This window comes from Panthera tigris, chromosome D2, assembly GCF_018350195.1.
Source record: "Panthera tigris isolate Pti1 chromosome D2, P.tigris_Pti1_mat1.1, whole genome shotgun sequence".
NCBI lineage: Eukaryota > Metazoa > Chordata > Mammalia > Carnivora > Felidae > Panthera > Panthera tigris.
This window is the reverse complement of record NC_056670.1, coordinates 10,931,825-10,946,575: the sequence shown is the minus strand read 5'-3', so window position 1 is coordinate 10,946,575 and position 14,751 is coordinate 10,931,825. Positions and strand designations below refer to the sequence as shown.

General features: G+C 36.5%; 1 protein-coding gene across 1 annotated transcript in view; it reads left to right on the top strand.

Annotated features, from left to right (window-relative positions):
* Positions 1-14,751, top strand: part of RYR2 (ryanodine receptor 2) — a 753,483-nt gene that overhangs the window by 687,781 nt on the left and 50,951 nt on the right. Inside the window, exons 85-87 of the mRNA XM_042960054.1 lie at positions 3,568-3,648; positions 4,384-4,472; positions 6,367-6,495. Coding sequence (XP_042815988.1) covers positions 3,568-3,648; positions 4,384-4,472; positions 6,367-6,495 — 299 coding nt within the window. The remainder of the gene's footprint in view (positions 1-3,567; positions 3,649-4,383; positions 4,473-6,366; positions 6,496-14,751) is intronic.

The following is a 14,751-nucleotide window of genomic DNA, read 5'->3' as shown; positions in this document are numbered from 1 at the left end:
GAATGTTCATCGAAGTTTATTGGACTCAAATCCTTTACTAGTAAATTGCTATAGGACCTCAGTCAAGCTACTTAATTTCTCAGTTGCATCCCACAAAATGGGATTCATGTCACCTGATTCATAGGATTATTATAAACCTAAAATGAAATGATAAGAAAATATATCTAGCACAATGCCTAGCACACTGTAGTCACTAACTAAATGTTAATTGTGAATCCATTTTAAAAACTGTATCCGTTGTTGGTTGAATAGTAGTATAATTTAAGTGGCCACTTAAACCATTTAAGCAGTGACATTAAAATTACCCACATGGAACCAAATACCTGACTTTTCACTATTTAAAAGTATTTTTAGCCTTAATCTTTCAGTTTTGCCATTATACAAAATAGGTATTTGAGTCCTCTAAAGATCACTGAGCAGAACTATTTCTTCCATGGCAGGGGCAGGGGGAAAACACTCTTGAGTTCCATATAACAAGCTTTTGTAGGGAGTTCTTTGATGCAACCAGTGTTAACATTTTATGCCACTCATCCTTTTAGCTTTCCATTACTGGGGATATTGCCATGAAAAGACATTACAACAAAGAGGATCTTAGTCTTCTGATCTATGTGTCCTAAATCAATTGTTTCTATATATCTACTCGGCATTTCACTTATTGCCTTCGTTTTATCAACAATTATTGATAATTTTTAGCAAGTAATAACAATTAAACCAAGCTTTGTCTCAAGATAAGGTTATAAATGTCAAGCTAAGACCATGGGTGTTTTAGGTAGTCAATAAAAACAAACACTTAAGCAAACATTATATACTTTTTAACGCCAATTGTGAGTAGAACAGTGGCCTTTAAAAGTGTCTTAACTTGATTAGATTTTTAAAATAGGAATTGATTTTACAGGTACCTTGCACACATAAGGTCTAATTTATTTCCAAGTGAAATGGAGGTTTTTGAGACTCTTTTGGTCCATTAAAATTAAGATGGCTTTTTGGAAATAGAAACACTTTTAGTAAATATGTTCAAATGACTGTATTCATCACGTAGGCATGTTGTTCCCATGTTTATTTAGTGGTGTTGCCACTGCTACTGATAATGTTGACCTCTCCACAATATCTAAAAATGGTCACATCAGTTATGAAGAGCTAGTGAGGTAGACAGTGCCCACGTTCCCCTCGTTTTATAGATGAGAAGACTAAGGCACGAAGAACTGTCTCATCATCAGCAACAATATTGAAACAACTCTCCCTATATTACAGTATTAGAAATCATTAGCCCCTTACAATTAAAAATGAAACCCAAGGAATGTCCTTTACAGTATTCCCATTTGACCATCATGCAGCTATTACAAATAGTAATTTTAAGAACATCAGAGCACTTTCAACTACATTTTACTCCATTTCGTTGTTATTAATCTTAGTTTCCATCTTGCAATGGAATTTCTTTTGCATACATCACAAAATAGACCGTGGATCCTGTGCCTTCTGCAGACATAAAGCCACCACCCATCTCTGTTACTGTACCACTTACATGCAGCATGGGGAATGGCAGCATTTTAATCAGATAGTAACGTGTTCGTTAAGCAATAGCACCCCAGTTTATACCTCGTTGTCACCTGATGGTAAAGGAAGGCTTGACCCGCCCCCTCCCACGCTCCTCCCCTATTGTTCTGCTGTGTGCAGCGTGTCCTTTTGTAAGTAAAGTTACTTGTATGTGTTTTGGTATACGGTCAAGAAAATACCGTGCATGCCGGCAGTAAATCCTTACGTTATAAATCAGTGTGCATTGCGCAGGGCATTTTCAGGAACACAGGTAGACTGTATGATATTTATTTCCTTGTTAACTTTGCTGAATACTTTCTATCAAGGGTTACTTATTCCACATGGAGTATGTGAACATTGAAAGTACATGGTTTATTGATTCAGTTTTCTAGAGAAAAGCATTTTAGATGGGCTCGCAAGGAAAGAATCAGGAAGACTGTGTAACTCATAATATTATGTTTTAAATATCATTTTAAAGACTCGTCTGATTCAAACAGTTCATGGAAAGACACTAAGTATCATAAGTGAAGAGTTTAGTTTATTAGCCTAGACTCTTCTCCCTTTCTTTCCTATCCCGTCATGAACGGAGACACTGAGGAATGGGCTTATCAGCCATGTACTGAGAGTCAAAGCAATGTGCACTTAAACTTGAATTTGCCACACAACTGATCTATATGCATGGTGATTTTAGTTTGGTCGCCAAATATCATATCTTACAGGGAAACCAGTACGGTGATTTTATGTACTTTTTTTAATGTTTATATTAGTTTTCAAAATGGTTTTGCTTCCTAACCCTCCCATTATATGAAGCCTCTCACTTTGAAAGTCACAGACTGCAGACTGGTAAGTCCATTAGCTCTCTGTCATTATAATCGTTCATAATTTTAGTTAAAGTAAACACATGGTCATTGCCTAGTTTTCTTTCTCGGCCCAAAGTATTTCCAGTCTGAAAAGTTATTATCATTTTTTTTTAAAGACATAAGTGCATTCATTCACTTGCCAAACGACATTTTTGTGTCATTTTGATTTCTAAGCAACAAATTTAGGTTCCAGAACATACACTCATAACGTTGACAGTTTTTCCACTGACACTCTATGCTTGCAAAATCCACTTTCATTTGTGTGGTGCTGTTTTTTTCATTTGTTTCTTTCTTCGTGTTTTTGCTTTCCGAGTAACTTGTGACCAAGATACATTTTGATTAAAACGTAGGTAAAATATCTGAACCCTTTTCTGAGGTGTTTAGCCCACAAATATATTAGTTTTTAATGATTCTGAGTAACTTCTATGGCTATGAGATAACCTTCTTTTCACCTTTTGGTTGGAGTGACTCATACAGCATGAGCCACCAAAGTCTTTCATTTGGTTTGATATGTAGAATTAGGTCTGTTCGCTAGTTCTGTCTCCTCTGAAAGTCAAGTTCCAACCATGGCATGTCTGTATCAGATTTCTGAAGTCTTTACTTTTTTAAGTCCCTTAGGCAAGCTAACGAGATAGTTAATTGAAATGAATCAGACATTTTCTAGTCATTTACAATTTTCACAAGATCCTTTAACTATTCATTAAATAGAAGAAGCTCTCGGTCCTGTTTTATGTATGCAAAGAATGCCTTTGCATTGAAATAATTGGTGGTTCTCTGGGAGCAAAGTAGATTTCACCTTGGCATTTGTAAGAGATGTGGACATCATTCGTATACACACCTTACAAAAAAACAAACAAACAAAAAACCAAAAACCAAAAAAAGGAAGTTTAAACCTTCAGGTTGTTTCTAAAATGTTGCCAAACCCATGCTGCTACTTTTAACAGAGAGAAATATGAGTTTTAAGATTCAAGTGTTCTTTTCTGACAAAGAAAAAGTGCATCTATCTGCCAAGCGCATGATCGTGCAAGCTTCAGATAGACGAGTGGCTATGATTTGTGACTGTTTTTGGTTCAGAACGATGCTAGATCAACATGCAAGTTTTCTGGAGGTGGGGAAAGAGAGGGCGGGACCCGCGAGGATAGTTGATCATGTCTGCTCTCTGGATTTTCTGCAGGAGAAAAGGTTCTCCAAGATGACGAGTTCACGTGTGACCTCTTCCGTTTCCTCCAGCTGCTTTGTGAGGGACACAACTCAGGTTCGTGAGACCCCAGACTCTATGACGGTACCAAGGAGGAAGCAGTTTGAAGCCAGTAGTGACAGGGGCCCGCTCGTTCCAATCACGCCTTGTCCCTGAGTCTACAAACATTCTAGAGTATTCCTCTGTATGCTCAGTATACACTGTGACATTTTATGCATTGCATCCCTACTCTCAAAGTCCTTTGCTGGCCGCACCACTTAATTCCTAACACTTGTTTTTCTGTTAAATCAGGTGAAAAAAGATGCGAGGTCTACAGAGAGCTGTATGGGTTTATTCCTTCCTACCCCTTCTCTTTAACTGGGGAATCAACTTCATAGTATCACTTAGCATAACATATTTCCCTATGTTGTTTATATAACAAGCTCTCTCCCAGACTTGTGCATCTGTGAAGGTAGGAACTGTATCTTAATTTTATCTTTGTTTCCCCAGCACTCAGGAACAAATGATTACCGAATGCATAGTTCAATTATTCTTTCCTAAACGGCAAAACTCCTTCCGGGGATGCCCAGGGCTGTAGGGCTAGCAATCAGGAAACAGACGTCAGCAACCACTTAGACAGAAATTGGAAATTGATACTCTCTGAAGCACCGAGACGTTTTGGGGGTGCTCCCTTGAAGCACTACTCTTAGCCACAGCAATTTTGCCGGAGGCCTCAGTTGCTTTTGGAGTTATTCGGATAACTCATTCAAAACTTTTGACTCAGCTTTAGTGACTTCTTTTGATCTTCCATAGATTTTCAAAATTATCTGAGAACTCAGACTGGCAATAACACAACTGTCAACATCATCATCTCTACCGTAGACTACCTACTCAGAGTCCAGGTATGTCGGCTTCTCTTGTAACGAGTGAAGGGGGTTGGTGAGTGGATGTGATGTGGTGGAGGTATGAAACCGACGTGTTTTAACGCGTCGTGATTGTTGACCAAACAGAATTTTTTGAGATCTTTTGTCTTCGATCACAATCTTTCACCAAGTTTTAGGGGGGACCTGCCTCTGTTGTCTTTGCCTCCGATCCTGACTCCCATTTTGCTCATGATTTTCTTTCTGTAAGTGGGAATTTTTTCCCCCCTTATGTTTTTTAGCTTGATGGCACTTTAAATTCATGTCGTTTTGGAAAGTACTTACATACTCTGCTCCTTCTTCTAAAGTTGGTAGAGAAATTAGGAAGAATATTTGAAATATTTTTAGGAATGCGAAAGAAAGGCTTTCAAAGTACCCACAATGTACTTAAATTTGACAGGTGGTTCTTTTTAGCTGTCCCAATACTTGAATTAATTTTAAAATCCAGCTTAACACTCCATCGGGTAAAAATCTCTGGGATATTGTAGTCATCTTTCACACATTGGTGAAACTGAATCTGAAGGTGTAGGCCTACCTAGGTAATGAGAGCTCTGTACAATTTTTATTTCCCTCATCTTATTTATAAGAGTAACCAGATAGAGTACTTTAAAACCTACATGTTCAAACTTACAGTTTCTCCCTTAATCTTTTGAGTATGTAAAAGCACAACCCTTTTTTTTTTAACTGAGAGCTTCCATTTTTGAAGCAAATACAAGAAATATTGCTGAAAACATATTTGTGATTTTTAAAATCCTGTCTTGAAATCCAGATGCAATTTACATGCTAGACTAAATTGTGTTATTCCTGGGGCTCTTGGTGGCTCAGTCGGTTAAGCGTCTGACTTTGGCTCAGGTCATGATCTCATGGTTGTGAGTTTGAGCCCCACATCAGGCTTTATGCTGTCAGCGCAGAGCCTGCTTCGGATCCTCTGTCCCCCACTCTCTCTGCTCCTCCCATCCATACTGGTTCTCAGAATAAAATAAATAAACTAAAAAAAAAGGTAAGTTCTATTATTCCTTTAGCCAACTAAAATTCCTTCCAAATGTAAGTTATTATTGAAAACATCCCGTTCAGAAAGATTGATCTTGTTTAAGGGCGCCTAGGCGGTTCAGTTGGTTAAGCATCTGACTTCAGCTCAGGTCATGATCCCATGGTTCAAGAGTTCGAGCCCCGTATCAGGTTCTGGGCTGACAGTTCAGAGTCTGCAGCCTGCTTAGGATTCTGTGTCTCCCTCTCTCTCTCTGTCCTTCACCTGCTCGTGCTCTGCCTTTCTGTCTCTCTGTCTCTCTCTCAAAAATAAACATTAAAAAAAAAATTTAAAAAAAAAGAAGATTGATCTTGTTTAGATGTTTATTTATATCTGTCGTGTCTGTGTTTATAAGTAGTCCAACCAGTTTCTTGAGGGGCATTTATAAGAGCGAGGAACATTTTGGAGTTCTCATGAGGAAATGTTAGTGAACTTTGTTGGAAAAAAAAAAGGAGGTCAGATGTCTGTAACCCCAAAAACATCCAGGACTTGCCTAATGTTTGTACTTACATAAAATTACATAAAATTAATTTAGCTTTGCTCAGTAGATAAATACACATTAATCTTACGACTCCTTATGTCTGTGAAATTCAAAGTCATCAAAGACAGAGAGTCATTATTTCAAGCTAAGTTTTCTGCTTTTTATCTCTAGTTGTTATCTCTGTCTCGGGAAGACATTGCCACATTTTCTGTTTAGGAAAATCATTGAGAATAGTATTTACTTCACAGATATTTTTGTTTGCTTCCAAATCTTGTTATTTAAAATGATTTCCTATTCTAGATTTCAAAGCCAGGCAGGTCAGTGGTAGCTTTAGAATGTGTCTTAATCCTATCATCCCTCTTTTGCAGGAATCCATTAGTGATTTCTATTGGTATTACTCTGGGAAAGATGTTATTGATGAACAAGGACAACGGAATTTCTCCAAAGCAATTCAAGTAGCAAAACAAGTCTTTAACACGCTCACAGAGTATATTCAGGTAAACATTTAAATATTTCTGCTGTTTCAAGAAAAAAAAGAGTCAACTTGTTACCATTAAATTCTATGGAGAAATGCAATATGCCAATTTTCCTGCCATCATTCACATTTGCTGTTGACCTTTCACATAGATTCTTAACCAATGACAATTAAATATCAGGTTGAGGTGTGAATTTATATGGCATGAACTTGCCTTACCATTCGGCAGATTGAGTTATTATTAACTCCTTTCAGGGGTGAACCAGGATGGGGACTCTGTGGTATCTCTAGGGCCTGGTATATCTTAAGCACTCAATAAATATTAAAGAAGGGAGGCAGAAAGGACAGAGCAATAAACTACTCTTTATTGTATTCCAACAAAAATGAGGAAGGAGTTTCATAGAAACCTTATATAAAAGAGAATGTGTTTAAGACTTCATTATGGAAGGAGTCCAAATGTCCATCATCACACAAATGGATAAAGAAGATGTGGTATATATCAGATATACTACTCGGTAATGAAAAAGAATGAAATCTCACCATTTGCAACAACATGGATGGAACTAGAGGGTATCATGCTAAGTGAAATAAGTCAGAGAAAGATAAGTATCATATGATTTCACTCATATGTGGAATTTGAGAAAAACAACAGGTAAACATAGGGGAAGGGAAGGAAAAATAAGATAAAAACAGAGAGGGAGACAAACCATAAAAGACTCTTAAATACAGAGAACAAACTGAGGGTTGCTGGAAGGGGACAGTATGTGGGGGAAAGGGTTAAATGGGTGACAGACATTAAGGGGGGCACTTTTCGGGATGAGCGCTGGGTGTCCTATGTAAGAGATGAATCACTGGGTTCTATTCTTAACATACTGTATGTTAACTAACTTGAATTTAGAAAAGAAAAAAGAAAAAAAATTAAAAAAGAAACCATTCAAAAAAGCCAACAACTTCATTTTAGTACGTATATATGTGTGTGTGAAGGCACATACACACACATACATATAAACTCATATAATAATGTATGTTACAGGTAGAATTCCAATAACCATGAAGCAAATACCTTTTTGGGGGGCACCTGGGTGGCTCAGTTGGTTGAGCATCCGACTTTGGCTCAGGTCATGATCTCACAGTTTTGTGGGTTCGAGCCTCGTGCCGGGCTCTGTGCTGGCAGCTCGGAGCCTGGAGCCTCCTTCAGATTCTGTGTCTCCTTCTCTCTTTGCCCCTCCCCCACTTTGTCTCACTCTGTTTCTCAAAAATAAATGAATGTTAAAAAAATGTTTTTTAAATACCTTTTTTTTTTAAACATCTATTAATTTTATGTTCTTCTTAGGCTAAATTTCTAGTCTTGACCTGCAGATTTTTAAAAGATTTTATAAAATTTTGTTTTTTTCAACCAGGGGAAACTTTATTATTATCTAGGGGACCAGTCAGTCATCTTTCCTTTCAGTGTTCTGTCTCCATGGCCAGTTTGACTCTGAACCAGTCAGTCTGTTTGAAGTACCATGTGCCAAGGATAAATCAGGAGGAATAAACTTAGTTTGTGTCATTAGACTAAACATAATCTTGCGGCAGAAAGAAGTTAAGTAAAAATGACAGACAGTACCCCAGAGCCTCGCATAGCTACCGGTGTTTATAGAATGACTGAGTACAAGAACACAGGGGGCCAAGTGAAGCCAACCGAGCTAATGTTGGACACTTAACCGACTGAGCCACCCAGGCACCCCCAAAAGCAAAATTTTAAATCTGTTTCAACCCCTCACATTCCCATTCCCTTGTCTTCCCTGGCTCCCACTATTGCCTTCATATTCTCATTATTCTCATCCACGCCTAGAAAAGTATCAATACAGCATTCCGTGTCAGTTCTCTTGATTAAAATATAATAGTTATCTGATAACATGAGCAAGCCAAGGGACTTTTTAGGAAGCTAATAAATGGTTTCTAAGTAACATATGGAACTTAAATGCCTTTTAGGTGGAGAGTGAGCGTTTCCTGGTTTCTAATATAGGTGAGATTCCTGAATTTATATAAAACAAGAAGAATCCATTAACCTCTCAGTATGTGCAAAACTATTTTTTTAATTGAGCTGGACTTGACAAAACATTAAGTTGGTTTCAGGCATACAACATAATAATTTGATATCTGTATGTATTGCAAAACGATCACTGCAGTAAGTCTGGTTAACATCTGGCACCATGCATAGTCATAGAGTTTCTTTCCTTATGCGGAGAAAATTTAAGATTTACTCGCATAGCAACTTTTGGATATGTAATACAGCATTGTTAACTATTGTCGCCGTGTTGGACATTCCAGTCCCTAGATTTATTTATTTTATAACTGAATAAATCTGTTTCAGTTTTGGCTGTTTTGTTTTGGCTCCCTGTACCCATTTCATGTCCCCCCCCCCCCACCTCTGCCAACTAGCAGTCTGTTCTGTGTGTTTATGAGCATATTCTTTTGTTTATTTTTACATTCTACATATAAACGAGATCATACGTGAATTGCCTTTCTCGGTCTGAGTGACTTCACTCCGCGCAATGCCCTCAAGGTCCATCCGTGTTGCAAATGGCAAGTTTCTTTTTTTTAATGGCTGAATAATATTCCATTATGCGTGTCTGTGTATGTGTGTGTATCTCATATCACATTTTCTGCCTCCATTCATCCATCAGTAGACACTTCGGTTGTTTCCATATCTTGGCTGTTGTAAGCAATGCTGCAGTGGACACAGGGTGGCATGTATGTTTTGGAGTTAGTGCTTTCATTTTCTTCGGGCAGATACCCAGAAATGGAATTACTGGGTTATCTGGTAATTCGGTTTTAATTTTTTGAGGAAGGTCCGTAGTGTTTTCTGTAGTGACTGCACCAATCCCACTAACAATATACAAGGAGTCTCTTTTCTCGACACCCTTCCCGATGCTTGTTATTTCTTATATTTTTTATAATAGCCGTCCTAAAAGGTGTGAGGTGGTATTGCATTGTGGTTTCTATTTACATTTCCCTGATGATTAATGATGTTGAGCATCTTTTAATGTACCTGCTGGCCATCTGTGTGTCTTTTTAAAAAAAAATGTTTTTAAAAACATTTTTAAATCTGCTCACGTTTTAATCAGATTATTTTTTACTGCTGTATGAGTTTTTATATATCTTGGTCATTAACCCCTGATTTACATATATTTTCTCCCATTCATTATGTCCTTGCCTTTTCATTTTGTTGATAATTCCCTTGCTGTGGTGAAGCCGTTTAGTTTGATGTAGTCCCACTTATTTCTTTTTGCTTTCGTGGCCTTTATATTTGGTGTCAAATCCAGAGAAATTATTGCCACTATTTTTTCTTTAAAGAGTTTTATGATTTTTCAGGTCTTCCATTCAAGTCTTCAATGCATTTTGACTTAAGTCTTGTATATGGTGTATGAAGGTAGTCCAATTTCATTCTTCTATAGGTGGCATATGTTGTTTTCGCAACACAATGTATGGAAGAGGTTGTCCTTTCCCATTGTATATTTTGGCTTTTTTATCATAAATTAATTGACCACATACGTGTGGGTTTATTTCTGGGCTCTCTTCTGTTCTCTTGATCTATAGGTCTGTTTTTATGCCAGTACAATCCTGGTTTTATTACTATAGCTTGTAGTATAGTTTGAAACAGGGAGCATGATGCCCCCTGATTTCACCAGATGGCTTTGGCTAGTCAGGATCTTTTATGGTTCCGTGCAAATTTTAGGATTACTCTCTTTCATGAAAAATGCTACTGGAATTTTGATAGGCATTGCATTGAACCAATAGATTGCTTTGGGTAGTATGGACATTTTAACAATATTAATTCTTTCAATCCATGAGCATGGAATATCTTTGCATCTATTTGTGTCCTATTCAGTTTCTTTCATCAACATATTCTAGTTATCACTGTACAAGTCTTTTACCTGCTTGGTTAAATTTATTCCAAGGTATTTTATTCTTTTGATGCAATTGTAAATGGGATTGTTTCTCTAATTTCTCTTTCTGGTAGTTTATTATTAGTTGATACGAATACAAAATTTCTGTATACTGATTTTGTATCCTGCAACTTTCCTGAATTGATTTATTAGTTCTAACCATATTTTGGTGGACTATTTAGGATTTTCTATATCCAGTATCCTGTCCCCATGCAAATAGTAATAGTTTTACTTCTTTCTTTTTAATTTGGATGTCTTTTATTTCTCTTGCATAATTGCTTTGTCTGAGGCTTCCAATACTACATTGAATAAAGATGGTGAGAGTGGGGGGCACCTGGGTGGCCGGTTGGTTAAGCATCCAACTCTTGATTTCAGCTCAGGTCGTGATCTTGCAGTTCATGAGTTCTAGCCCTACATCAGGCTCAGTGCTGACAGTGCAGAGCCTGCTTGGGATCCTTTCTCTCCCCTCTTTCTCTCTGCCCTTACCTTCCTTTATGCTGCCTCTCAAAATAAATAAATAAGCTCAAGAAATTTTTAAAAAATGGTGAGAATGGGAATTCTTGACTTATTTCTGATCTTAGAAGAAAAGCTTTCTGTTTTTCATCATTAAAAAAATATTTGCTGTGACCTTGTCATCTTTGACCTTTATTATGTTAAGGTACATTCCTTCTATACCCACTTTCTTGAGAACTTTTATCATAAGTGGATGTTGAAGTCCATCAAATACTTTTTCTGCATCTGTTTAGATGATCATATGATTTTTATCCTTCATGTTATTAATGTGGTGTATCACATTGAATGATTTACAGATGTTCAACCATCCCTCGCATCCTGAGAATAAATCCTTCTTCATCACAGTGTATGATCTTTTCAATGTATTGTTGAATTCAAATTGCTTAAATTTGTTGAGGACCTTTTAATCTATGTTCATCGGGGATATTGGCCTGTAATTGTCTTTTCTTGCTGTGTCCCTGTATGGTTATGTTATCAGGGTAATTCTCGCTTCATAAAATGATTTTGGAAGTATTCCTTCCTCTTCTATTTTTTTTGGAAGAGTTTCAGAAAAATTAGTATTAATTCTTCTTTGAATATTTGGTAGAATTACCAAGGAAGCCATCTGGTCCTGGACTTTCATTTATAGGGAGTTTTCAAATAACTGATTCAATCTCCTTATTGTTAATATGTCTATTCATATTTTATATTTTTTCATGATTTAGTCTTGCAAGGTTGTTTGCTTCTATAGCCATTTTATCCATTTCTTCTAGGTTGTCTGGTTTGTTGGAGAATAATTGTTCATAGTAGGCTTACCGTCTTTTGTATTTCTGGGGTATCAGTTCTAACATCTCTTTCATTTCTGATTTTATGTGAGTCTTCTCTCTTTTCTTCTTAGTAAGTATAGCTAAAGGTGTGCCATTTTGTATATCTTTTCAAAGAACCAGTTCTTGTCTCCATTGATCATTTTTATTGTCTTCTTAGTCTCTATTTCATTTCTTTTTGCTCTGATCTTTGTTATTTACTTCTACTACCTTTGGGCTTCAGTTGTTCTATTTCTTGTTCAATGAGATGTAAAGTTTCGTTGTTTATTTGAGATTTTTCTTGTCTTGAAGTAGGCATCTATCACGATAAATTTTCCCCTTAGAACTACTTTTTCTAGGGGTGCCTGTGTGGGTTAGTCAGTTAAGCATCCTACTCAGTTTTGACTCAGGTCAGATCTCATGGTTGTGAGATCAAGACCCACGTCAGGTTCTGTGCTGACAGTGCAGAGCCTTCTTGGGATTCTCTCTCTCCCTCTCTCTCAGCCCTTCTCCTGCTTGAGATCTCTCTTAAAATAAATAAATAAACTTTAAAAAAAGAACTGCTTTTCTTCTGTACTCCGTAATTTTTGTTACTATATTACTATTTTCTATTTTCTAAAGATATTTTTAATTTATCTCTTATTTATTCATTGGCTCATTGATTTTCCAGAAGCATGTTGTTGCTTATTTATGAATTTTCTAGTTCTCTTCTTGTAATCGATTTCTCATTTCATACCATTGTGGTCAGGAAATATGCTTGATACATTTCAGTATTCAGTCTTTCTTAAATTTGTTAAGACTTGTTTTGTGACCTAATAAATATATGATCTATCCTGGAGAATTCCATGTACAAGTAAGAAAAATATACATTCTGTTGCTTTTAGAGAGAATTTTTTGTACATATTTGTCAAAGTGGTCTGTTTTAATGTGTTGTTTCAAGCTGATGTTTCCTTATGGATTTTATATATGGGTAATCTATTGATATAAGTGTGATATTAAAGTTCCTTACTATTATACTGCTGTCTATTTCTTAACTTAAATCTGTTATTATTTTCTCTATCTATTTAGATGTTCCTATGTTGGGTGAATAAATATTTACAAATATTATATCCCCTTGTTGAATTGACCCCTTTATCATTATATAATGACCTTTTTCTCTTTACAGTCTTTGTTTCAAAGTTTGTTTTTCTAATATAGATATAGATACCAAGCTTTCTTTTGGTTTCCATTTGCAAGAAATATCTTTTTCCATCCTGTCATTTTCCATCTGTGTGTCTGTATATCTGAAGTAAGTCTCTTGTAGGCAGTATATGAGTGAGTCTTGTTTATTAATCCATTCATCAATTTATGTGCTTTGATTAGATATTTTGATTCAATTATGTGCTTAGATAATTTAGTACGTTTACATTTAAAGTAATTGCTGATAGGTATGTAGTGATTGCTATTTCATTCATTGTTTCTTGGCTTTTTTGTTTTTTCTTCTTCTTTTCTTCCTCCTTTGTTTGTTGTTGTTTCATGACTTTCTTTAGTGGTATGCTTTGATTCCGTCCTCATTATCTTTTTTACATATTTACTATAGGTTTTGCTGGGTGGTTACCATGAAGCTTACATATAGCAACTTCTATTTATAGCAGTGTATTATTTTTTTTTTAATTTTTTTTAGTGTTTATATTTGAGAGAGAGGGAGACACAGAATTCAAAGCAGGTTCCAGGCTCTGAGCTATCAGCACAGAGTTCGATGTAGGGTTCAAACCCACACACCATGACATCATGACCAGAGTCGAAGTTGGATACTTAACTAACTGAACCACTCAGGTGGCCCAACAGTTTATTATTTTAAGTTTATTTATTTATTTTGAGAGAGAGTGTGCACATACAAAAGTGGGGGAGGGACAGAGAGACAGGGAGAGATAGAGAATCCCAAGCAGTGTCACTGTTGGAGTCATTGTCAATGTGGAGCCGAACACGGGGCTTGAACTCATGAACCACAAGATATGACCTGAGCTGCAGTCAGATGCTTAACCGACTGAGTCACCCAGGCACCCCATAATAGTCTATTTTAAGTTGATTACAACTTAAGTTTGAACACATTATGGAGCTCTACGTTTTTATTCTCCCCACCCCTCATGCGTTAAGTTCTTGACATCACAATTTACATCTTTTTATCTTGTATATCCCTTAACTAATTATTGTCATTACAGTTATTTTTACTACTTTTGTCTTTAAAACTTATACTAGCTTTATAAGTGATTAATCCATGATGTTTGCTATGTATTTACCTTTACTAGTGAGATTGACACTTGTATATGATTTTTTTTTTATTGCTAATTAGCACCTTTTCTTTTCAGCCCAAAGCAGTCCCTTTAACATTTATTGGAAGGATAGTTTAGTGTTGATTATTTCCTTAAGCTTTTGCTTGTTTGGAAAACTCTTGATCTCTCCTTCAATTCTGGATGACAGCTTGACCAGGTAGAGTATTCTTGGTTGAGATTCCTTCTGGTCTGTGAAGTTTCTGCTGAAAAAAATTGCTGATAGTTTGGGAGTTTCCTTTTATGTAACAAGTCGTTATTCTGTTGCTACTGTTAAGAGTCTCTCCTCGGCTTTAACTTTTGACATTTTAATTATAATGTGTCTAGGTCTCTTTGGGCCCTTATTTGGTTACTTTCCCAAGGCTATGGAAGTTTTCTGCAATTATTTCTTCAAATAAGTTTTCTGCCCTTTCTCTTCTGCTTCTGGGACCCCTGAGATGCAAATAATGTTTGGCCTGCTATTGTCCCAGAAGTGCCTTAAGCTTTCTTCACTCTTTTTCATTCTTTTTCATTTTTGTTATTCTGGAGTTTGCTCCACCTGGTCCGCTGTTGAACCCCTCTTGTGTATTTTTCAGCTGGGTGAGTGTATTCTTCAGCTCTGTGATTTCCGTTTGGAACTGTCTTACATTTTCTTTCTTTGTTGAATTTCTCACTCTGTTCGTCCATTTTTCCCCCTTGATTTTGGGGAGCATCTTTATGACCATTCCTTTGGCCACTATATTGTTTCATTAATACTTTTTTT